This window comes from Sciurus vulgaris (assembly GCF_902686455.1).
Source record: "Sciurus vulgaris genome assembly, chromosome: 4".
Taxonomy (NCBI): domain Eukaryota; kingdom Metazoa; phylum Chordata; class Mammalia; order Rodentia; family Sciuridae; genus Sciurus; species Sciurus vulgaris.
In genome coordinates this window covers 56,720,739-56,745,927 of record NC_136464.1, presented here as the reverse complement: position 1 = coordinate 56,745,927, position 25,189 = coordinate 56,720,739, and the positions used below count along the sequence as shown (strand labels likewise).

The 25,189-nt window shown below is 41.4% G+C and overlaps 1 protein-coding gene across 1 annotated transcript; it reads left to right on the top strand.

The window, feature by feature from the left end:
• The first annotated feature begins 175 nt into the window (after positions 1-175).
• EIF4EBP2 (eukaryotic translation initiation factor 4E binding protein 2) lies at positions 176-24,861 on the top strand. Its single transcript, XM_079135835.1, has 3 exons — positions 176-612; positions 17,053-17,238; positions 18,512-24,861. Exons 1-3 carry the CDS (start codon positions 468-470, stop codon positions 18,541-18,543), a joined length of 363 nt encoding a protein of 120 aa, XP_078991961.1. The 5' UTR covers positions 176-467; the 3' UTR covers positions 18,544-24,861.
• Positions 24,862-25,189: the final 328 nt, after the last annotated feature.

Genomic DNA, 25,189 nt, shown 5'->3' with positions numbered 1-25,189 from the left:
GAAAACACGGAAGTTTTTCTCGTCCCTCTTCGCTTGGCTCAGTAACACTTCACTTCGCCCAGGTTCCCTCAACTCCACTTCTACAGGCCCGGGTTAAGCTCCGCCCCGCCCCGCCCCGCCCTCATACGTCACATCCGGCCGACTAGCTTTCCCCGAACTCCCTCTGGCTCCCGCCTTCGCCCGCTTCCGGTCGTCGTCGTCGTCGTCGCCGCTGCTGCCGCTGCTGCTGCTGCTGAGGCTGCAGGCGGAGGCCAGAGGATCGGGCGGCGGCGGCGGCGGCGGCTGAGAGGGCGGCGGCGGGAGCGGAGCGGGACGAGGGAGCGAGAGGAAGTGAACGAGGAGCGAGCGGAGTGCGCCTTTCCGCTCGCCTGAGGAGCCGGAGCCGTCCGGGCCCGCCGCCGCCGTCACCGCCGCCGCCGCCCGCCTGCCCGCCCGCGGGACAAAGCCGAGAGCCCGCGCCCAGAGCCATGTCCTCGTCCGCCGGCAGCGGCCACCAGCCCAGCCAGAGCCGCGCCATCCCCACCCGCACCGTGCCCATCAGCGACGCCGCGCAGCTACCTCATGACTATTGCACCACGCCCGGGGGGACGCTCTTCTCCACCACGCCGGGAGGTGAGCACCGGGTCCTCGGTAACTCGGCTGCGTGCCCGCGCCGGCCCCCGGGACACGGCTCGCGCCTTCGGGACCCTTCACTTTGCCTTCTTGCTGGCGCGCGACTCACGTCTGCGCGCGCGCCCGCCCGCCCACTCGGGAACGTGGCTCGCGCGTCTCAGAAAGAATGCCCTTGTTCCCGCTTCGTGGCAGTTTTATGAACTCGACCCAGTTTCCTCTCCTCTCCGCCTCCTTCCCCGGCGGATTCGGCTGCCGTTGTCCTCGCGTTGTACTCTGCTGCTTCACCTTCCCCTCTTGCAGTTGGTGCACGTTAATGCTTGATTTGGGGGGTGTCCCGCTGGCCTTTTGAGAAAGGAAGTTGGGGAGCGGGATTCAGCCTTGGAACCCTTCGAGGACTTGTTTTGCTGTTTTTAAAAACATCAGGAGGAGGCTGGAATGCGGAGTCTGGAAGCTTCGCCCAGCGTTATCCTGCTTTGACAGCATTGTTTACTTTGCTGGACTGGGCCCCACGGGTGGGGGAGTCCCCAGGCCGCGAGAAAAGAGTGATACAATAATGCTCAAGTCATAGCCAAGGGGAAGGAGGTGAGAACGGTGGAACGCTGGCAGCCTTACGGGTAGTTTCCCTGTCGTCGCCTTTGGAGATGAATTGAAGGGGTGCTGTTTGTTCAGCAGGACACCCTGGTCGAGTGAGGCCGCTTGATCCCGGGGAATGGGCCTATAGAAAGGCGGTGCAGAGGGAGGTTCCTGGCATTGCTTTTCAAAGGAGGATGAGAAACTGTTTACAAGCAACACTGGGGTAGAGGTGAAGCTTGCTGAATTGGTCACGGGAGAAGGGAGCTCAAAGGTTGTCTGTCTCTTGCTAGAGCTGTTTTCCAAAGGAAAGACTGGAAAGCGATTTTTTTTTTTTTTTTTTTTTTTTTTTGGTGGGGGGCGGGTTTTGATCTCAGAGGCACTCGACCACTAGCCACACCCCCAACCCTATTTTGTATTTTATTTAGAGACGGGGTCTCACTGAGTTGCTTAGGGCCTCACTCTTGTTGAGGGTGGCTTTGAACTCAAGATCCTCTTGTCTCAGCCTCCGGAGCCCGTGGGATTACAGTCTTGCGGCTAGAAAGCGATTTTGAGGGCCTAATTGAGGGGAACCGGTCTTCCTTTTTAACTTTAGCTCTTTGCCTTCTTTTGGTGATCAGGCAGCCATCCCATCCCCTTTTAGAGGGTGGGGACTTTGCTGGCAGCCCCTGTAGTTTACATGATTGCTGGCCTTTTTCCTGTGGGCAGGGATCTCGAGTTGTACTACAACCAACCCCTGAGCCCGTTGCACAATGGCAAGGCTTGTAGAGTAAGGGCATTGCCTTGCCAACATCAAGGAATTAAAATCTAGAAGAGAGTGTTACAGAGGATCCGGATCTGTGCCCATGCTTCCAGCAGTTCAGAACACGTGTTGCTGTAACAGCACGTTCAGCTGTGATTTTTATTTGGGGAAGGAACTTAACTTTTAGCTATATATTAATCTTACTTCCCTGAGGGAAGAGCCACAGAGGGAACCCCTTCTGGCATATTTCACGTGCTAAGCTGTTGTGCTTTCAAAACAAGAGCTTTAAAGATAGAAGCCTTGTCTCATAGTCTGGATTAGTTCCTAAAATGCTTGGGAAGATTTCTGTCAGAATTACTGATCCATTTACCCTCTCAACACAATCACCACTGCTTGATCAAATGTCACTTAACCTGCCTCCACACAGCTTATACACACACTTTTTAGATTTAAATACTTGTCATTGGCTTATCTGTAATGTTGTTTGTATTTATTGGTAGAATCCAATGTAATGATCTTTTTTGATACACAAATGCTCATTTAATATTTATCAGGATACAGTACCACTGTAATTGGGTTTAATCACTGTTTTTAACAGTTAACTCAGTGCTGTTCAGTTGTGCATACTTATTGAATTCTCCCTCCTTTGGGGATTTTCTGTCCTCTGATGCTTTGTTCTCTCTCTCTTGCTACACCCTTCTCCTTCTAACCATGTAATTTTATTTCCCAGAACCAGAGTGAAGTTGTTTGTTATTTGGTCACCGCTAGACTCCTAAATTAAAGTGGTTGCATATCTTCAGTGAGTTTTGTGTGCCCATTGCAGTGCTTTGCACAAAACAGGACAATACTCAAGAGTAGGAAATGCAGTCTTTGCTCTGAAAGGGCTTAAAATCCTGATTTGGAGGGATGGGAGGTGCAGGTAAGATTTTTAGTTCTGGAACTGTATAGAGTCAAGTGCTGGTTTATATATATTTCAGACTTGAAAACATGTAGACAAATGACAGCCAGTAGGCTTGTGTTAGAAATCTCTACTTAGGACAGGTGTGTTTGTAATCCCAGCCATTCAGGAGGCTGAGGCAGGAAGGTTGCAAGTTCGAGGCCAGCCTCACCAACTTAGCAAGACTGTCTCAAAATTTAAAAATTGAAAAAGGATTGGAAATGTTTCTCAGTGGTCAAGCACCCCTGGGTTCAATCTTCTGTACCAAAGAAAAGTAGGGGTGGCCAGTAGTACATTTCCTGCCTTAAACTTCTGGAAACCTGGAGTGGATAACAGTTGATACGCTGTATGCCTTAGATGATCAGACTGGGCAGATGTGTTTACAACAATGCCAGCTTAGGATTTCTCAACTCCTTTGAGAGTTCTTTATTCATTGGATATCACAGGATACATTCTTCTGGAAGTTTCTCAGAATCACCTTCCTGGGGTTTGGGAAGTGAGAGTTGGGTGAAAACACATTTGCTGTAACATCTTGGATTTCTTGTATTCTTGAAAAGTACCTGAAAAAGTATTCATTATTAAAAAGAGGAGAAAAAATTTTTTGTCCTGTCTGCCCGTGGAAGAGTGGAGTGAGGACTGGATTCAAGTGGTAGAGCTTATGCAGCAAGCCCTAGGTCCGAGTATCAACACCACAAATAAATGAGTAGATTGGAGATTAATATTTGGTTCTTGCATTGAGAGGCTGCATCTATCCTTAATGGAAGGTAACGTTAGCTTTCACTCTGTGTGTGTGTTGTTGGAGATTAAACCTAGGGTCTATATTTTTTTTTTTTTTTTTGGTTGTAGATGGACATAGTACCTTTATTTTATTTATTTATATGTGGTGCGGAGGATTGAGCCCGGTGCCTCACACATGCTAGGCAAGCACTCTACCACTGAACTACAACCCTAGCCCTAAACCTAGGGTCTTGAGCCTGCTAGGCAAGTGCTCTCCCACTGAGTGAACCCCAAGCCCTAGCTTCACTTTTATAACATTGGTTATCCAGAAGGAACTTAATGGCTTTACTTTATATTTGAAAGAAACTGATACCCAAAGAAATTAACTTGTTAGTATCATACAGTCAATTAGCCTAAGTGGGTAGCCTCAACTTTAATATACTGTTCACTATTCCAATTTTTTACTCCACCATCTTAACATGTTTATCTTACTAGGAAAGGAAGTTTATAAGCATTTAAAGAGACTGTTCTATCTCTGGAGTACTAGCTATTGTGATTCCCTCTTCTACTTTATTATTATTATTTTTTCCTAAGTATGGAACTGTGACCTGGGAGAGTTGTTCTCTGGGGAATGAACAGAAACTTAGACCTCTTTTAGCCTTTCTTTTCATGTATAACATCCTCATCAGCTGTGGAAAAGTACTCTGTTGCCATAATGAACAACAAAGGGTCACTAATTGATGGTCTGAAATCTTGTTCATGCCATAACTTCCTTTCTTGCCATCTGGTTCCTTCCTTCTGCACTTGGTTCACTGGAGCAGAATTACCTGAAGGCCATTGGAAGAGTTGGGAGAAAGTGGGAAGAAGGGGAAAATAATTCACTTGGAGTGAGCTATATAAAAAAATTAGTATTTGGGGAGAGACTTCCTTCTTGATATGGTTCCTTTCTTGGGATGAATGAGTCACACTCTATAGATACAGGGAAGGAGGACCAATTTCTGACATTGTCATAGCATTTTTTATTGGGTGACTTCAGGCTAAGTTTATTCTATTCCATTAACTTCTGAGCCAAAAAATAACTTACTTAACTCTGTAACTTCAGTTCTATGCAAAAGACTTTATCATTACCTGTGAGAAGTGCATGGAAAACATAACAAAGAGTATTCAGTCACTTTGCCTGTGGTTGAAGAAGATAGCATTTACTCATCTCAGAGTTAACACAGATTGATGTGCTATCATTCCATAGGAGATTCAGTTTTGGTCTCATACATCAGCTGCCAAAATATATATTGAAGAAGTGAAGAAGATATCCTTTAGCTTTTATGTTGGATTTTTTTTTTTTTTGGTCTTCTTTTGCTGGAGAAGAACTAAATTCTGGGCCTGGAAAAGGCCACAGTCCTCTTCCTCCAGGCAGTGTGCCTTGTGGAAGGGAGCACCTCTGCCTGACTGAAGTCAGATAATCTGAGTATGATGAGGGAAGACATCTCCTATGGATCTGCCATATATATGGCAGATCTTCATACACTTCCCTTCTGCTCCCCCAAAGCCTCCTATGTGAAATAGGAAGAAAAGTGTTATATCTACACTGGCAACATCAAGGTTATTAAGCAGAGCTTTTTGAGAATTTATCTTTAAAGTAATTGGGGTGGGGCTGGGCTGGGGTTGTGGCTCAGTGGTAGAGTGCCTGCCTGGCATGTGTGAGGCACTGGGTTCGATCCTCATAAAAATAAATAAATGACATAAAGAAATTGTGTCCATCTACAACTAAAGAAAAATTAAAAAAAAAAAAAAAAAAAGTAATTTGGGAGGTAACTGGGGACCGGGCCAGGGACACTTTACCACTGAGCTACATCCCCAGTCCTTTTTTTTTTTTTTTTTTTGGTGGTTTGGGGAATTGAACCCAGGGCCTTGTGCATGCAAGGCAAGCACTCTACCAACTGAGCTATATTCCCCAGCCCCTCCCAGTCCTTTTTATTTCTTTGTATTTTTAAGGTTTTTTTTGGCATATGAGTTTTTGAACTTTATTTTATTTTTTTATGTGGTGCTGAGAGGATCAAACTCAGTGCCTCACACATGCTAGGCAAATGCTCCACCACTGAACCACACCCCCAGCTCTATTTTTAAGTTTTGAGCCAAGGTCTCACTAATTTGCTGAGGCTGGTCTTGAACTTGCAATCTTCCTGCCTCAGCATCCAGAGTTGCTGGGATTACAGGTGTGTACCACCTGGATGGGCTGTGGGTGTAAAGATTTGCAGATCAGACAGAAAAGTTAATGTGGAGAAAGCTACTTCATCTAGTAAGAGAGGAGTGGAGCCTGCACAGGACAGTTTTGTTTTTTTGGGTTTTTTTTTTTTTTTTTTTTTTTTTTTTTTGGTGAATAGCTGAACTTATCCTTGGCTCCCAAGTTGTAAGGTAAGCAAATTAGTGTTTAGAAGATTTTTGCTGCTCTATTTATAGTAGCTCTGTTTATAATTGAGACTAGCAGTAAATAGGTAAGGCCTAGACTACTATTTCCAGATACATTCATTTTTTTTTTCTTTGCTTTTTGAAGGCCCCTTCAAATCTGTATATTTTACTGGGCATGGTGGCACACACCTGTAATCCCAGTGGCTCAGGAAGGCAGGAGGATTGAGAGTTCAAAGCCAGCCTCAGCAACTCAGCGAGACCCTGTCTCTAAATAAGATACAAAAAAAGGCTGGGGATGTGGCTCAGTGAGTAAATGCCCCTGAGCTCAATCCCCAATACCACCCGCCATCAAAAAACAAACAAAAAAAAAACCCTCTATGATCCTGAAATTCAGCAACTTTCTACCCCTTGTGTGCCCAGTATTTAAAGATCCCCTTTACCTGGTTCTTAGGCCACAGCTTGAAGTCAAAAGCTCAGAAATTTTGAGTGTTTACATCTAAATAAATAATTGTTTATATCTCTAGGAAAAACACTTTGACAAACTATATGTTTCATTGAGTATATTTGTTTAAAATTTATACATGGTGCTGAGAATCGAACCCAGTGCCTCTCACATGCTAAGCAAGTGCTTCACCACTGAGCCTCAACTCCATCCGCTCGTTGAATAGTTTTTTAAAAAAGTAAAAACCTCAGTAAGCAAGGATAAATTGGGGAGAAAAGTTCAGTTTTTGTGATTCCTTGAAATTTTCTAAATCCAAGGTCATGTCATCTGTGAATAAAGATAGCCTTTTTCTTTCTTTTTTTTCCTTTTTTTTTTTTTGTATCAATCTTTTAATTGCTGTGGCTGGTATCTTCAGAATTATGGTGTTGAATAGATGTAACGTGCAGTAAAACATGAAGAATAGGTTCTTTGCCTTATTCTTGATCTTATGTGAAAGCAGCCAGCCTTTTACCATTAAGTAAGATATTACTGTGGGTTTTTTGTTTTTGCATTACTAGGAATTGAACCCAGGACCTTGTGTATACAAGGCACGTTCTCTGTCACTTAGCTACATCCTCAGCCCTTCTTGAATTGTATTTTGAGACAGAGTCTTGCTAAATTGTGCAGGTTGGTCTCAAACTTTCGATCCTCCTGCCTCAGCTTCCCAAGTAGCTGGGATTGCAGGTATGTACAACTGTGCCTGATTTTACTGTAGTTTTTCATAAATCTCCTTTATTAGGTTGAGGAAATTCCCTCTATTCCTAGTTTGGGTGTTTTTATCATGCAAATGTGTTAGTATTTATTTATTTTGCAGTACTGGGAAAAGAAACCTAGGCCTTATGCCTGCTAAGCAAGTGCTTTACCATTGAGCTATACCCCAGTCCCCCAATTTTTTTCTTATATTGAAATAATCATGTGTGTTTTGTTTCTTATTCCATTGCTATATATTACATTAATTGATTTTTCACATGTTGAATTGGTTTCCTTCCTTGGTTAAAATCTTATTTGGTTATGGTATATAATTCTTTTTATATGTTGCTAAATTCAGTTTGCTTATGTTTGGTTGAGGACCCCCCCCCCACTTTAGTACTAGAGATTGAACCCAGAGATACTCTACCACAGAGCTACCACAGAGCTTCATCCCCTGCCCTTATTTATTTATTTGCTTATATGATTGATTGATTGATTGATCGATTGAGACAGAATCTCTCAAGTTGCTGTGGCTAGCTTTGAACTTGGAATCCTGTGCCTCAACATCTGGGGTAGCTGGGATTACAGGCAATTGCCACCACTCCTGGTTTGGTTGTGAACTTTGTTGTCTGTATTCATAAAGGCTACTAGTATGTACTTTTAATATCTTTGTCTGGTGTTGGTATTAAGGTATTACCACACTTTATTTTTATTGTTTTTCGAAATGCCCTTCTGTTTATAGCTGAAGTACCAACTGTTGTTTACTGTTGAAGATAGACCATTGCTCTGTAGATTCTCAATTACTTATCTGGAAGTGTGAGACTCAGGATTCTTCATTAAATGTCATGGTTAATCATTAGGGCCTCAGAGGAGCTGCTGTTAGCACCAGAGATTGATCGTTAGTTGTTCGGCTGCTTCTGCATTGAAATGAAATTCCTCACATTTGGTAAATTCTTTTGGCATCAGGTAAAAACATTATCATAGAACTGTGACATCTGTAGAATTAGTATAAGCTCCTTCTATGAGTAAAAGTGGAAGATACTTAAAAAAAGAAGAAGAAGAAGAAGTACCAGAAGGAAAGGAAGCAAACTGTTGGAATGAAAGCCAGATTTGAATCTTAAAGTGTCCCCACACCATTAGCATTACAGAGAGTCGAAGACGTCTGTGAGATCTAATTCAAAGAATCTATCCAAGATGTAGCCAGCATATTCAGCCTGTATTTTCTTGTAATCAGAGCCAGGCATTTCTGGGGATAAATTTTATTCCTGGGTGTACAAGCCCAAAGAGCAGTGGGAGTATTTGATGTACTTCATTTTTGACTCAGATTTCCTGATGGTTGAGATAGACTTAAAGTCAGTAGGCATTTATTTAAGGTTGGTTGGTGTGTCATGTACCATTTTGGACCTGGTGCCTAGCCCTAAACATCTGATTCAACTAATTTTGAAACCTAGACTCAAGAAAATCAGATTTGTCTAGAGTACCTGTGTAGTTTGTGTTGTGTTATGACTCCTTTGTCACTGTGTGACGGTTTGAAATATTTTTAACTTCTCTGGACATCTGTTTCTTCATCTGTAAAATGAGAGGCTTCCCCCAGATTACTTTTCTAATGCTCTACCTTCTAAGTAGAAAGTCATTATCAGCTTCCCTTTCAGCCTAGTGTGTTCTATTGTGAAGGTGACCTAAGTGACTGGGCAGAGTACCATTCTTTTTTTTGTTTTGTTTTGTTTTGTTTTTTGCGGTGCTGGGGATCGAACTCAGGGACTTATGCTTGCAACGCAACCACTCTACCGACTGAGCTATCTCCCCAGCCCCAGAGTACCATTCTTAAACATTAATATCTTGGAAATCTTTGCTCCCAGTTATTGCATTTTATAATTGATCAAAGGACAGTTGGATAGATATTTCATAAACCTTGGGTGTCTTCCATTTACTATATTGTTAAAAGGCCCTGAGGTTTCAGTTGTGCCTTTTATTGATATAAAAATCATCTCTGTTAATCTTACTAGCACTTTAGGGATTTGATGGTTTTGCACGTCAAATATGGTTTAGCCATCACCAGTATCCCTGGAGGATATTGATTCGTGCACTTTTTAGTTTCCTTTGGGTTATCTGCCATAGAGCTTTTTAGGAGTCTGTCTGTTCATCCAGAACCTCCATGAAGAACAATGTTTAAAACTGAACTTTGATCATGGATGCTCTTTAAACCAGTCAAACACAGACCTTGTTGTCATCACCTTTTTAAATAGAAGGAATAAAGCTCTTTGTAGTCCCTTCTGTGTTTTTAATTCTTATTCTCTATTTATTATGGGGGTGGGTGGTACTTGCCAAGGGCTTTGTTGTTTTTTTCAATCAGTTTCTTGTCACTGCTGCCCTAGCAGTGCTGTTCTGTTCAGTGTAAGTTTTATAAAATACTTGGCAAGCATTTTTCTTTCAATTCTTTTAGCACTGCCACTGATCTTTTAAAGTATATTTTTATTGTGGTAAATACATGTAGCATAAAATTTACCATTTTAACCTTTTTAAGTGTACAGTTCAGTGACAGTAAGTGTATTCACAGTGCTTTTACAATCATCACCTACCATTCCCTTTCCAGAACTTTTTTCGTCTTAAGTAGTGTCCTGCTATGGAAGATGAGGATTTTAGTTAATATATATACCCTTGGGAGTGGGGATACACACACACACACACACACACACACACACACACACACACACACACATCTACCTACTTCTCTCTCCCATTCTCCCAGTTTAATTTCTTAAACCCATTCTGGTTAATATTTATTAAATGTAGATAAATACTAAACACAGAAGTGACTGGCACTGTTAGTTTTCTGCCCAACATCTATTTCCTCTTCCATGCTGTCACAGATTCCCCAATTTCCTAAGTGGCAGTATGCCAAGCACAGGGATATATACCATGACTTTTTTAAGCTAGTCATGGCTTCTTTAGTGTTTGATCTGGTAGGCATGTGACCCAGATGGGATATAGGGGGAAATCTAGAGGTTTTGTGAGATTTTTGCTCTCTGATGAACTTTCCCGTGAGGAAAGCCGTTGAACTCCACTGTCTCTGTATCATGTATTAGGAAAACGGAGAAACAACTCAGCCTTAGAGAATTTTGTTACCAGCTTATTCAAGTTGTACAATTTAGGCAAGTTACTTAATGCCCTCCCCATTACCCCCACCCCCAGCTGTTCATTTGTATGAGAGGATGCTTCATTTTGGAAGTAGCCTTAGTTAAGCAGAATTATGTGATGGAGGACCCTGTGAAAGTATAGTAACACCTACCCTGTAAGTTATCGTGAGACCGTGGCGTGGATTTTCTCAGTGCTTTTCTTCAATAGTTTCTTAGGTATATATGGCTGAATGTATGGATTAATTATCATTTAATCTATTCTGCTTGGTCTTTTTTTTTTTTTTTTTTTTGATTCATTGTACACAAATGGGGTACAACTTTCATTTCTCTGGTTGTACACGGAGTCACACCATTTGTGTAATCATACATGTACATGGGATAATGATGTTTGTCTCATTCTATTATCTTTCTTTCCCCCTCATTTCCCTGTACACAATCCATACTTCCTCTATTTATGTTGCTTGGTCTTGAAAGAGGCCCTTAGACTTGAATGACCTGTTTCTGTATCAGCCATCTTGGCAAGTATAATTTCAGGTCTCTTTAATTGGCCTTATTGTTTTCTGTCATTTGAGAATCATTAGTTTTTAAATCAGAGGGAGAACATTTTTCTTCTTCTTTATTCTCCATCAAAGAGACTGTTTTGCTCCTGTCTTTTCCTAGTAGTGTCAGCTCCAGAGAATGTGGGATCAAGGTATTATTGAGTTATCCTAATACCTGGGCACTAAGGGATGAAAAAAAATTATATATATCTATATTATCCTAGATATAAAGGTTTGATATTTGTTCTGAAATTTAAACATGAAGACTAAGTAATATACGAACATTTTAAAAACAAAACGGTATAGAAGCACATAAAATGCCAGTCGATGGTTGGGGATGTAGCTCAGCAGTAGAGCACTTGCCTAACATGGGCAAGGTCTGGGTTCATTCCCTAGCACCACCAAAAACAAAACAAAACAAAAATCCAGTGAACTACCACTTTTTATAAATAATACGATAGTTTCTTTTAAAAAATGGTTTTATTTTAAAAAAAAATTTAGATGTTGACAGATGTTATTTTATTTATTTATATGTGGTTTGTGGTGCTGAGAATCAAACTCAGTGCCTCACACATGCTAGGCAAGTGCTCTACCACTGAGCCACAACCCCAGCCCCACACAATTTCTAATATTAGACAATAGTACTGACATCTTATTAGAAAAGACAAGGAATCCAGGGTACTTTGATACTTTGTTGCTTTTCACCTCTCATTTCCTATTTCCTTTCCATTTCTCTCTCTCTCTCTCACTCACTCTTTCTCTTCTTTCTTTCTATGCCGGAAATGGAACCCAGGACCTCATATAAACTAAGCCAGTGCTTTATCGCAGAGCTACATTCCCAGTCCCTAATTACCAATTTCTGTAAGTTGAATTTTGGTTCTTGTAGTTACCTTTAGAATTCCAAATAATAATGTTTGATCCAGCACTGAGATGATAATATAGTAAAACTGTCTCAATCTTTCAACCTTAGTTCTCTACTATCATACAGCTTGATTATAAAAATTGAAAATCCATAAATTGCATATATAATATTGTGGTTTTTATGCCTTTCCAATTTAAGAACAAGGAGTATGATTGTTTTTATAGTAAAGGAAATGTAGCCCAGTTGTACATGTAATCCCAGCTACTTGGGAGGCTAAGGCAGGAGGATCACAAGTTTGAGGCCAGCCCAAGTAGCTTAGCAAGACCCTGTCTCAAAATAAAAAGAAAAAAGAAATAAGTGAGGATAATTACAGTAATGTATTATGTGTCAGAAGAGAGGATTTTGAATGTACTCATCATCCAGAAATAATAAATGTTTAAAGTGATAGAGCTACTAATTACCTGGAATTGGTCACTACCCAGTATGTACACATATCGAACCAAAAGCATCCTACTGTACCTTATATATATGTACAAATATATGTCAGTCGGAAAAAAAAAAGTTCAGATTTTCTTCAGTTAACAGTGCAGTTACATCTTGATTAACACATTGTAAGTTGAAAATAATCACAGGTTGAAAAAATATATAATACACCTAACCTACCAAACATCATAGCTTAGCAGTATAGTACACACAGAAAATCGGTCGTTTACCCTTTTGATCATGTACTTGACTGAGAATTGTAGCTAGCTGCTGCCGCCCAGTATCACAAGTATCATATTGGGTATTGCTAGACCAGGAAAAGATAAAAATTAGAAGTATGGTTTCTACTGAATTTTTATATATATATTTTTTTCTTTCTTTCTTTTTTTTTTTTTGGTGCTGGGTATTGAACCCAGGGCCTTGTGCTTACAAGGCAAGCACTCTACCGACTGAGCTATCTCCCCAGCCCCTGTTTTTTTTTTTTTTTTCTTTCTGTTTATGACTGTATTTATACTGGGGATTGAACCCAGGGGCACTCTCCCACTGAGCTATACTCCAGCCCTTTTTGTTCTGAGACAGGATCTCACTAGGTTGGATATGTCCTTGAACTTGTGATCCTCCTTCCTCAGCCTCCCAAGTTCCTGGGATTACAGGTCTGTGCACCACTGTTATGGACTAATTATACATGAATTTTATCTCAATAAAACTATTTTTTTAAATCTTGTATTTTATCAGGTCTGCCAAAGCATGGTTTTTCAAACTTTCTGTCATACCTCACACATTAAGGCATAATCTCTACTACCTATCTCATAGTTGGTTCAGTTCTTTACTATATATAATTTAGAAATCATGTTTCTATACTGTTTTTGTTTTTGTTTTACCACCTCATCACTAGTGTCTCCAAGCTCAGTAGCAATGTAAAAGTACTACAGAAATGAGAATGCTCTTGTTTCAAATTGCAGGTTGAATGTTGGCTAGAACATCTCACAGTGAAAACCCACCTTTCTGAAATCTAGCCATGAAAAAAGTGTAGGTGGCACAGATGTCGAAAGTCCTTCCACTAGAACCCCCTCCCTATTCTTGGAAAACTGTCAGGCCCCTTTCAGAATGTTTGCTATTATTTTGAATATCCTCCTAGTAAGCAGATTGCTGATTTCCAAACCTTAATAGATTAGAATCGAGTTAGAATGGATGTAGACGCTGCACAATGAACTGAATCCTATCTCTCCAAAATTTGTATGTTGATTCCCTGACTCCCATGGTATTAGGGGATCTATGATGGTATTAGGGACCTTGTGAGAGGTAATTAGGTTTAGATGTGATCGTGATGTTTAATGTCCTTACAAGTAGAAAAACCTGAGAGATTGCTCACCTCGTGTACATCCCTCACCAGAAACTACCTATTCTGGCACCTTAATTTTGGATATCTAGACTCCAAAACTATGAGATAATAAATTTCTGTTATTTGAGTCATTCAGTGTGCTATTTTGTTATGGCAGCCTGAGCTGACTGAGACATGGGGGGAAAGCAGCTCATAGCTTTATTCTCTTTATTATAATATGACAGGAATATTCTTATTTTTTGAGAATCTAAAGGCCTTTACTAGCAGGTTGAGTTTTCTCTCTCTCTCTCTCTCTCTCTCTCTCTCTCACTCACTCACTCTTTCTTTTATTGGTACATTATAATTCTACTTAATAGTGGAATCTGTTATTATATGTTTGTACATACACATAAGATAACAATATAATTTGGTCAGCTTTATTTCCTAGTACCTCCCTTCCTGTGGCCCCCTTCTATTTACATGAGATCTCACACACCTTTTTTCCCCTTTTCTCCCTAATTTCCACATCTAAGAGAAAACGTTTGACCCTTGACTTTCTGAATTTGTCTTATTTTACTAACATAATGCTCTCAATTTCCTACAAATGACATAATTTCATTCTTCTTTATGATTGAATAAAACTCCATTTTGTGTGTGTGTGTGATTTTTTTTTTTTTAATCCATTCATCTGTTGATGGACACCAGCTGTTTCCATGATAAAAAATAATGTATCACCACTATAAAATGCTGACATTAATTCTTTAGGGCAAATACCAAGGAGTAGTATATAGACTCATACGGTGTGTTCATTCTTAATCTTTTAAGAAACCTCCATGTTGGTTTCCATAGTGGTTGTATTATTTTACAGCCCCACCAACAGTGTAAAAGCTCCTTTTCCCCTACATCCTCTTCAACAATTGGGTTTTTGTTTGTTTGTTTTTTTGTTTTTGCTTTTGGATTTTTTTGTTTTGTTTTGTTTTGTTCTGGGGCTTGAACTCAGGGGCACTTGAGCCACATCCCCAGCCCCACTTTATATTTTATTTAGAGACAGGGTCTCACCCAATTGCTTAGCACCTCACTTTTGCTGAGGCTGACTTTGAACTTGAGATCCTCCTGCCTCAGCCTCCTGAGCCGCTGGAATCAGGCGAGTGCCACTGCTCCTGGCTATTGTATTCTTGATGGCTACCATTCTAATTGGAGCGAGATGAAATCTCATTGTAGTTTCAGTTTGCATTTCCCTAAGTTATAAAAGTGTCAAAATTTTTTCATGTATTTGTTGGCCTTTATATTTCTTTTTAGAAGTAAGTATCTGTTTAATTCATTTGCTCATTTATTGATTGGGTCATGTGGGGTTTTTTGTTTGTTTTTTTGGTGGTGAGTTTTTTAAGTTCACTAGCAAAGATTATCTCCCTTCTGCAGGTTTTCTGTTCACACTTTGCTGTGCAGAAGCTTTTTAATTTGATTCCATCGCACTTATTCATTCTTGGTATTATTTACTGAGCTTTACGAGTCCTGTTGAGGAAGTCATTGTACCAGTAGTATTTACATTCTCCTTCTTTAAATTGAGTAGCTTTGTAAATAAATAATTCTACTTCAACATATAATATTGCCTTTGGATGCCTAAACCCTAAAAATAGGTTTTCCCCCCCTCTCCACTTAAGCCCAATGTGAGCAGGTTAGCTGCATACTACTACTTGTCTTTGTTACTTAGAATTGACAGATATGCTGAGCTACCACTTCCCTTCTCCACTGTCACCCCTTTTAGCAGACATCACTAAGAATCACCACATTCTTTTTTCCTAGCCAGCTGAGGTCTTAGAATTAGCAACAGCTCCACACATCTATGTGGGGCCAACATCGGGCATCTCTAATTGCTGCTTAGTTTTGCATCTTATTTATAGTCATTAGTAACTTGAGAAGACCATGACAAAAAGAATGGACAGTGCTCTGAAGTATGATTGACAAAATTATATAAATTTCAGGTGTACAAATTTATGATTTTATTTGTATGTATGTTGTGATATGATTACCACCTTCAAATTTAACACATCTGTCATCTCATATAATAACCTTTTTTTTGCGTGTGGTAAGAACCTTTAAGATCTACTGTCATCAGAGTTCAAGTTTATAATATAGTAGTATTGTTAAGTATGGACACCGTGTTATACATTTAGATCCCTAGAACTTGTAACTGAAAGTTGTACCCTTTGACCATCTCCCCATTTCCCCTGTCTTGGCATCTACCATTCTACTCGCTACCGTCTCTACTCTCTATGAATTTTACTTTTTTTAGATTTTGCATACAAGTGAGATCATAGAATATTTTTCTCTCTGTCTGGCCTATTTCTCTTAGAAGATTCATCTGCCATCAGGGTTTATCCATGTGGTCACAAGTGGCAAGATTTCCTTTTTATGACTGAATAATATCCCTCTGTATATGTGTGTGTGTGTGCCTGTACATTTCATTATTGTTACTGTTTGCAGTGCTAGGGATTGAACCCTGGTCCTCATCTGTGCGAGACAGATGGTCCACCACCAAGTCATACACCCAGCTATGCCACATTTTCTTTATCTGATCACCTGTGGACAGATATTTAAGTTGTGTCCTTATCTTGGCTAGGCTATAATGAACATGGAAGCGTAGGCATCTCTGAGCTACTGATTTCATTTCCTTTAAATGTATACCCCAAAGTGATATTGGTGGATTATATGGAAGTTGTTCCTACTTTGGTGATAGCTCACTTGATTTTTTTTTTTTTTTTTTTTTTGTTTTTTGTGGTGCTGGGGATTGAACCCAGGGCCTTGTGCTTGCGAGGCAAGCATTCTACCAACTGAGCTATAACCAGCCCTCGCTGTGATTTTTTTATTTGTGTTTCCTGGTGGTTAATGATGTTGAGTACCTTTTTAGGTACCTGATGTTCACTTGTAAGCAGCAGGTTTTCATAACTATCAGGTAAAATGTACTTTTCAAAACTGCTGTTGTTTGTAAAACATTCAAGTACCTCTTACTGGGAAACCCATTGTTTTGTGGAACAGAGGTCCACTCTGGGAAGGATGTCAGTTTCAAAGCTGCTTTGGAAAAAGTCTTCGACCTTAAGGTGGCTATCTGTTTTTTCCACATACTTATTTCTTCATTTCAAAAAATCGTTTTGGATATTTTAATGTTAGAATGCATGTCAGATATTTATAAGTGAGACATTGCTTTGGCATCAGGAATTTAAACTATAGAGAGAGGTCGGCAGATACACAGGAGTCCTGTCCTGAGTGAGGTATGTTGTGCTAGATAGGAGAAGAATGATTAAAAGAGGGAGAGAGAGTGACTTCACAGAAGTGATGTTGAGCAGAATGTGAAGGATGAACAGGAGTTACCTGCGGAAGAGGAGAAAAGGCTTTCCAGATGCCAGTGAAGCCTGTTCACAGGCAGGGAAGTTAGAATTTTGACTTGTAAAACCCTTAAAGGTTAGAATTAGGGGAATTCAAACCAAATTCCCAGGTAGTGTTATGTGTTGGTAGCCTCTTAATTTATTTCAAACTCTTTTCATCCCTGTTTTTCAGGAACCCGAATCATTTATGATAGGAAGTTTCTGTTGGATCGTCGCAATTCTCCCATGGCTCAGACCCCGCCCTGCCATCTGCCCAATATTCCCGGAGTCACTAGCCCTGGCACCTTAATTGAGGACTCCAAAGTAGAAGTAAACAATTTGAACAACTTGAACAATCATGACAGGAAGCATGCAGTTGGTAAGGGATGCCAGTGTTGGGGACCAAGTGGATGACTCTAGGAATTCACATGTCAGTTTTCTGTAGATTAAAAAAATGTTGATACATCAGGTATAACTGACATTTAGTCATTATATGTCTCTGAGGTCCTCTCACCTCCCAGGAGGTTTAATGAACTGCTTTGGAAGCCCTGAGTTCTAAATTATAATGAAATCTCATTGGTCGGTGAAAAAATCCAAAGTCAGGGCATGGTAAACCCCAAGGTGACTCGTGGAACCGTGCCTGAAGGACTGCCTGGTCTAGGCCTTATTGGGCTAGGTATTAACCTCCCCCCCCCACACACGATGTCGGATCTCCCATTTTCGTCATACTTAGAGAACAGACCTTGTTCTTTAGAAGAAAAATACCTTCTTATTATGTGGGTATAGCACTTTGGTTTGTTTCCCGCAGACACACGCCTTTATTAATGGATCCTCTTTACCTCCGTAGAAGCAGAATAATGAGGTGGAAATGGCCAGCTCTTGATTATACCTCAGGGTTTGTACTTGGTGAGCCCTGGGTGTGAGTCAGCATTCTCCTTTCTCCAGTTTCAATTGAGGTCCTCTACCTCCCAGTACTGGGGATCAAACCAAGGCCTCACACGTGCTAGGCACACTCTACCACTGAGCTACATCCCCATCCCTTTTTATTTTTATTTTGAGACAGGGTCTTGCTAAGTTGCCGTGGTTGGCCTCCAACTTGCAGCTCCACTGCCTCTGCCTCCTGAGTCTCTGGAATTACAGGGGTGCCCCACTCTACCTGACCATCACTTAGGTTTTTAATGAACAAAGTCTCAATTCAGAGATCTCAAGTTCAGAGCTTCCAGAAGAGTGTGCTCACCTGATAGTTGGCAGGGAGCTCCCAGAAGCTTCTATGTTGTGAGCTTGTGGACAGAGGTACTCTGGAAAAAGTCCACCTGTGTTCTTTTGCCCTTATGCTCTTCCCCCAGGTGATGCGACTGCATTGTTTTTTTTTAATTCCAGATAAAAAAGGCCGGCCAAGGGCTGACGGCACAGCTCAGTGGTGGCATAGCATGTGCAAAAAAAGCCTTGGATTTGACCCCCAGAACCACAAAAACAAATGAACTGAAAATTAAAAAGACCAGGCAAGGCAAAGCAGAATGAGTGCTTTAAAGCAGTAGAGGGTGGGACAGTTTGAATTATTTTTTTGACCCTTGTGTATAGAAAATCATATTTAAAACTGTTTTGCTTTTTTTTTGCGTGTGCTAAACTGTTTATTTCTTTATCCTACCCAGGGGATGATGCTCAGTTTGAGATGGACATCTGACTTTCCTGCAAGGAGGAGAAGAAAATCAGCAACACCAATGCCTATGTGTACCTGATTTGGCCTGTAGGATCAACAGTGAAAAGACACAGAGGCAGTACCAGCATCCCTAATGCAGTCTCCCCCTCCCACTCCTCCTCTGGTGCCAAATGATGGGAAGATGAGATTCATCTGACCATTTCTCCTCCCTATTTCCTGTCCCCTGCCCAGTTAGATTAGCCTGAAGGCCCTTGGGGTATTTCCTTAGCACTAAGCAGTCCATAGAGGAAAACTAACTGTGGCTTCACTGGTCATTTTTCTATTGAAACCACTCTCCACTTAAATTTATCCCAAAGCTAGTCTCATTCTACCATCTGGGATATGGGGGATACAGAGGTTTGGCGAGTTTATCATTATTTGTGTTCTTCTCTTGTCTCTCTTCCTTGAATCCCACTTGTGGTTCAGTACTGGGTTTGGGGTCTTTAAAACCAGAAGGGGGAAATGATAAAAAGAGAGCTGCTTTCCCTTTTGAGTTGAGTTTTGTCCTTAGGGGCAGCACTTTGTGCAGCTCTGGTAGCATTACCCTGTGACACTGTTTTGAAGTCCACTTCCCCTCTTTCCTCTGGGAGGAGTGTCTTCTGTCTTTGGTATTATAGTTCATCTTCCCATTCCTTTACTTAGTGCAAATAAATGTGTGCAGATACTTTCAATCTTCACCACCGAAGGGAGTCTTTTGGTAACCAGGTGTACTTTTCTATTCTTCTGCCATTCCTCCCTGCTTGAATCTTGTTGCTGGCAGAGTTCTCTGTACTGTGAGATCTCCAGGTGATTTTGGTCTGCTCCCAGAGCAGGTCCATACTAAGGAATCGAGGCACTTTGGCCTCCACATGGTGGATAAGGCCCAATCGTAGTATTCTGCCAGATAATGCCCAAGAATGACCTTTGAAGACTGTTGATCCATTTTAGTGCCCAGTTTCAGTAGTCACTGTTATAAAATCCAATCAACATTATGATATTTGTTCTCTTAGATTGCAGTTTTTCCTATTTTGAGTTTAAAGTTGACTTTCAAAAAGTTCTTAGAAAAGAACTACATATTTTTCCTGTTTGGATCTGCTTTGTTTGGCTGCTGGGATAAATAAGCATGGGCTTAAAAATGTTCCTCCCAGTTTTTTTACCATTCCCATCATACTCTGAATTTTCACCTTCCTTTCTTCCTCCCTCCCTCCCCTCCTCCTTTTCCTTCCCTTTCCTCTACCAGGCTGTCTTTCAAATATACATCAGAGATACCTCAAGTGTTGGTATCTGATAATATCTGTCACTCCTCTTAAGTGAGAAGTGACCTTTTATTTTTAAGAGGACTACAGACCTATTTTTAGATATGTTTTCAGTACAATTTTGAACAGCAACTTTTTAACTAAACATCTTCCAATGTTAGGAAGGTAAGAAATGTCCATAGGCGAGTCTGCTGTTCCATGTCACCATCCTTTGTATTCCCCAGTTCCTTCTGAACGCTTTCCTTCCCCCTTAAGTTTTGGGTGTGTGTGTTTGGAATTTGTCGTGAGTGGTTTATAAAACTGGACCATTCTGCCTTGCTGTGGCTTGTTCAGGATAGCCGTGTTCTTCTCCTTACCCCCACCCCGTCTGCTGTCTTCCCCACCCGACTCTCCTGGTACTATAGACTGGCACAGTAATCCCAGGAAAGTGCCTCCCTCAAAGACTGATGCCTCCATCCCCTCAGAGGAAGGCAAGTAAAGTAGCTACTGGTGTTCTGGGAGTTTGTGGTTGGCTTGGTGCCCTGCGCTCTCTTATTAAGAGACCAGATCCCAGGTGGAAGTAACAGTTCCATTGACTAGGAAAGAAAGCTGTTTTTCTTTTGAACTATGAAAAGATCCTGCTTGTGAAGACCTTTTAGACAGAAGAGAAGAAGGATGTCTGCAGAACTTTGTTCTGTTTTCTGCTACAAAAATGTGAATAGTTCAAAGAGTAAAAATCTTTTAATGGTTGATATCTCTCAGGAATAAGCTGGATCTCCAGTGTTTTGGGGATGCTTTGAGTCTCAAAATTGATAATCAGAAAAGTATTTTTTGTTTGTTTGTTTGTTTAATGTATCCCTGTTCTGATTTTAATTAAATTCCAAATTTCGCTTTACCTAGTCTTAGAAAAACTTAAGTTGCACTGTCATTTACATAAGAAGCTTGCTCAGGACATGTTTGTACCTAGAGCTTGGTTCTTTGGGAGTGAAGCTTTTCATTCTTCATATGCTGGTGGTGGCATCCTGTGGAATCTGACTCCAGCTAACAGCGAGCAGGTGTCAATGAGCAGAAGAGTATGTTTATTGCTGCCTATGAAAATTTGGCTTCCATGTTTACCCACAATAGGAAATGGATTTAAAACATGATCATTTGAATAGTATCAAAATACCATTTGCCCCTTTCTTGCCATCTTGGGGAATCTCAGTACATGCCCTTTAATTGGAGGATGTGTTTCTACAGCTTCTTGGGAGCATCTCCTGCATCATGCAGGAGCCCAGTCTCTTGTCCTTTCCTGCCAGGACCTCCTTGCTGCTTGGAGTACTTCTCTCCTGGAGGCCACCGTTACTTGACATACTCTGATCTCTATAAACCAGCATTTCAAAAATAATTACACAAGATAATAGATAAATTTCCAATAGATGACATCTTTATGTCATACCTCATAGAATTGCTTTCAGAGCAAGCCTGAGTCCACAATACATAGTTTACCTCTGAATGTTTAGAAGGAACCTCCCAGATGAAGCCCTAAGTGAATACTGTTCCTGACTTTCTTGGGGAGGGAACACCATAGGTTACTATCTGAATGAGACAGATCTTAAAAATCTTAGTGACTATTTATACTTTTATTTTTATGAGGAAACCATGTTTCTATACTTCTGGGACAATCAATCTTCATGACAAATGACCTCCCTCTAGATTTTAGCAGGAGACAGACATTCCCTGTCATGGTTCTGCCTTCTTTGCAGTGTGGTTCCTTGGGCTCCCCAGCTCTCATATTCTGTATCATTGGGTGTATCATTCGTGAGAGCACAGAAGTAAAGAAGCTGGCTTCCAGGCCAAGTTTTATCCTTCCACCTGTGTTAGTTTTCTATTGCAACATAACAGAATGCCTCCAAATTGAGTATCTTAATATAGCAAATGTTACCAGTTTCTGTAGGGTAGGGATTTGGGGACAGCTTAGCATGGGTGGTTCTAGCACAGATCTTAGGAGATTGCAGGCAAGATCTAGGCAGGGGCTGCTGTCATCTAGAGCTAGACAAACACTGCCCATTGAGCTGCATTCCCAGCCTGAGAATCCACTTTCAGATTCCATCTTGGTAACTGTTGGGCAGGCTGCCTCGGTTTCTTCCCATGTGGATCTCTGCAGGACAGCACGAGTATCTTCATATCATGATGTCTGGCTTCTCCCTGAGTGATTGACATCAGTGGGAGACAAGGAAGGAGAAAGTTGTGGTGCTCTTAAAGCACACCCTCAACAGAAGATGAAACCAGGTGAACAGGGAGATAGGTTTAATCTATATAAATCACCAAAACAGTTCTCTAAAGTATGTATCACCAAGCTGGGGTAGGAGACAAACTTTCTCCATTCCCCAAAACTACCTGATGGCTTTGAGAGAGGTAGCAAGAAATGGCAGTTCCCAGGAGAACTGTAATATATGCATCTGTCTGACTACCAGCAGCTCAAGGATGCTTATTTGCAAAGCTTAGATTTGGTGTCTGTAAGACTCATTAACCATTTGTACTTTCCTTTAGCCAGTAATTGATGAAAGGAATCGGGGCCTTCCTGCTGAAGCACTAAAGCTGTCTTAATTAGGATGGGGATTGTCAGGCAAAGGAGTAAATGCGAATTAGATGTAAGGTTACTGAACCGAATAAAAGATTTAGGGAGAAATAGATGACAGCGTCAGGAAGCCAGGTCCCCACCTGAGTCAGTGTGTGATACCTGTTCTCTCCAGGTACACCAGCTTGCAGTCTTGAGTTAGTAGTTCTCTCACCCAAGAAGCACCTTCACTTTATCTTTGGGAACACCTGGGAATGACAGCCATATTTCTAGGCTTGATTGCCCTGTTACAGCCAGTGTGCAGGTAGCTCTGCATGCCAGTTTTGTCCTGGGCTCCTTAATGGTAATGGTATTGTGTTCTTAAACGAACCAGTTTTGTTTTCACCCTCCAGAGAATCCTAGAAGCCATTCGTCAGTTCTGCACATTCCTGGTGAATGTCTACTGTGCGTTTCTGGCACTCGTTCCCAGCCAAGTCTTTAGAGATTTCAGACATCTTAAAAGATGCAAAATCTTGTTTGACCCACACTGTGCTCCTCCCTAGCATTTCCTGTCTGTAGCCATGCTTGCTTCAGCCTGTACTTGAATAAGAAGCATCACTGCTGATGCCGCCATAGGGAAGGTGCTTCTAGAAGTACAAGACTCGTCTCTAAAGTACCTTCTATTGATTTTGGTTTTCCCGCTGATTTGGGGTGGAGTAAAAAATAAGTGGTCTTCTGTTTATTTATTGGCTCTTTTGGAACTCTCAGGCTTTATCTCACATTGTCAGAATTCAGCTACGTGTGTGGGTATTTCCCCAAGTCCCTCCTCAAGCCAGTATATAGAGTCCCTGCTTTGATCCAAGGTAACCAATGTAAAGGGCTCATCACATTGGCAGTAATGTCCCAGAGATGGGATCTCTTTCCCTTCTGCTCATTGTGGATACCAGCTGCTTGGAGCTGGGACTTAGCCCTTTGCATTCTCCTCAAGAGGAAGCCTCATTCAGTCTGGTTCAGAACTGTCCCTTCTCGGCATGTTTTTTGGACCATAGGTATGCGGACAGCAATTTATTATTAATCTGCGAAACCCAATCACTTCCCAGTCATTTAGCATTTGTTGTAAAGAACACTGTTTCTTTCGGAGCAATTTCTGTCAGAACTTTGGAGGGGGAGTAGTTATCCCATTTTCCTTTCCTCTCAGATTTTAATAAGAGATGAAAGTAGTTTTTTTGTTTTGTTTTGTTTTGTTTTCTGTACTGGGAATTGAATCCAGGTCTGTCACTCACGCTAGGCAAGTGCTAGGCACTGAGCTACCTTCCCTGCTCTTGATATCAGATCTTGATGCAGGTGGATCATGATTCAGAGACTTTAGGGACGTTCTGTGTTCTAGTTACGGTTTCCTGTTTTAGTAGTGGAGTTTTCTTGAGCCTAACACACAGAAATTTCTAACTAAAGACTATAAGGGTGATTGCTACATGCTCGTTTTTTCCAGTTAACCATTCATAACCTTTCTCACCCTTTGGAATTTAAACTATTTTCTTTAGGCTAGTCCTGGAAGTTGGTACCTTTTGGCAAAGCTTAGATTTAGCACAAGTTGTTTGAGTCCCTGTTCAGATGGTCTTATGGTTTCTCTGTGCTTGTTCACCTCTGCCAGCAGCCCTGGCAGACCATACTGAGCTGAACACTTGACAGTGTATTTAAATCCTCACTCTGCCACCTTTCCAAGGTGGGAGACTGGCAGAGATGCTACAGTGCTTGATAATCACTTGACCATGCTGAAATGTCCAAAGGGATCTCTTTCTGGTGCTTAAAACCAAAATTCCAGGACATTTCAAACTTAAAGAGAATCCCATGAATCCAGCACAGCGTGTTCATTCTTGCCGCAGTGAACTCGTTTCTTCTTCAGTGGAGTCTTTAAGGAAAAAAGAAAAAAGAAAGTCCCCAACTAAGAGCAGTTCTTACTGGAAAGCAGGGAAGTGGGGAAGGAACACTAGTATGAGCTAGGGGGCCAGTTGGGCCAACCATCCTGCTCCTTCCTGGTGTCTGATCCAAATTACCAAGTCCCTTGCACCAGTGCCTTTCCTTGACCTGCAGACGAGCCCATCTTTTCCACCAGGGTGAGGCGACCCTCTAGGACCCCAGGGTAAACCTTAAAGAAAGTGTCTAGAAGAGCCCCGAGGATGCTCATATATTCAGGTGTCCATTTTAAGCATCTTTTAAAAATATTTTCTATGAAAAACTTCCTGTGTGTAGTACCACCAGTTCCAACCACACCAAGTGGAAAAGCAGATACTGCCAGCACTTTTCTTGGTCTTCCTGTCCTCCCCCTTGATGTGTTTGTTGTCCCCTCACCCCTCCCATCCCTTCACTGTTGGGATGGTAAGCGGAGGGCGCCATGCAGTTCTGAGCAGTCCTGTGTGATTCCATGACCAGTTGTTTTTGTTTTTAACTGTTCTTCCAAACCACTAGGTGTTTGGAAATTAGGGGTGGGGGGAATCAATTCTCACCAATGGTTGCTGTTACAATTAAATCAATAAAGATCTTGAGTATCAATGTGGTGACTTGTGCTAAAGATTGAACCCAGGCCCTTGAACTTGCTAAATATACACTTTGCCACTGAGACACACATGCACACACAGCCACAACTTGTGTTTTAGTTTTGTCAAAGTTTCAGGTGAACTCCTGTTGAGGGTTCTTTCACATCTGCAGAGTCTTCGCTGGTGGCAGAGAAGGGTGGCAGCTTGTGTATCATCCTAAGGAAGCCCAAGCAGCTTTTCCTCTCTCTGAAGGGCTGTTTCTGGCCCTTGGGAGCCCTAGTTAGTCAAGTGTAGATCTGGTGTCTTAAACCAAGCTGTGCTGCATGAGCATCAGACTCCTTGCT

Coding starts and splice junctions, on each gene's coding strand:
- EIF4EBP2 (XM_079135835.1), top strand. CDS start 468: ATGTCCTCGTCCGCCGGCAGCGGCCACCAGCCCAGCCAGAGCCGCGCC. Junction 613..17,052: donor CTTCTCCACCACGCCGGGAG/GTGAGCACCGGG, acceptor CCTGTTTTTCAG/GAACCCGAATCATTTATGAT. Junction 17,239..18,511: donor TGACAGGAAGCATGCAGTTG/GTAAGGGATGCC, acceptor TATCCTACCCAG/GGGATGATGCTCAGTTTGAG.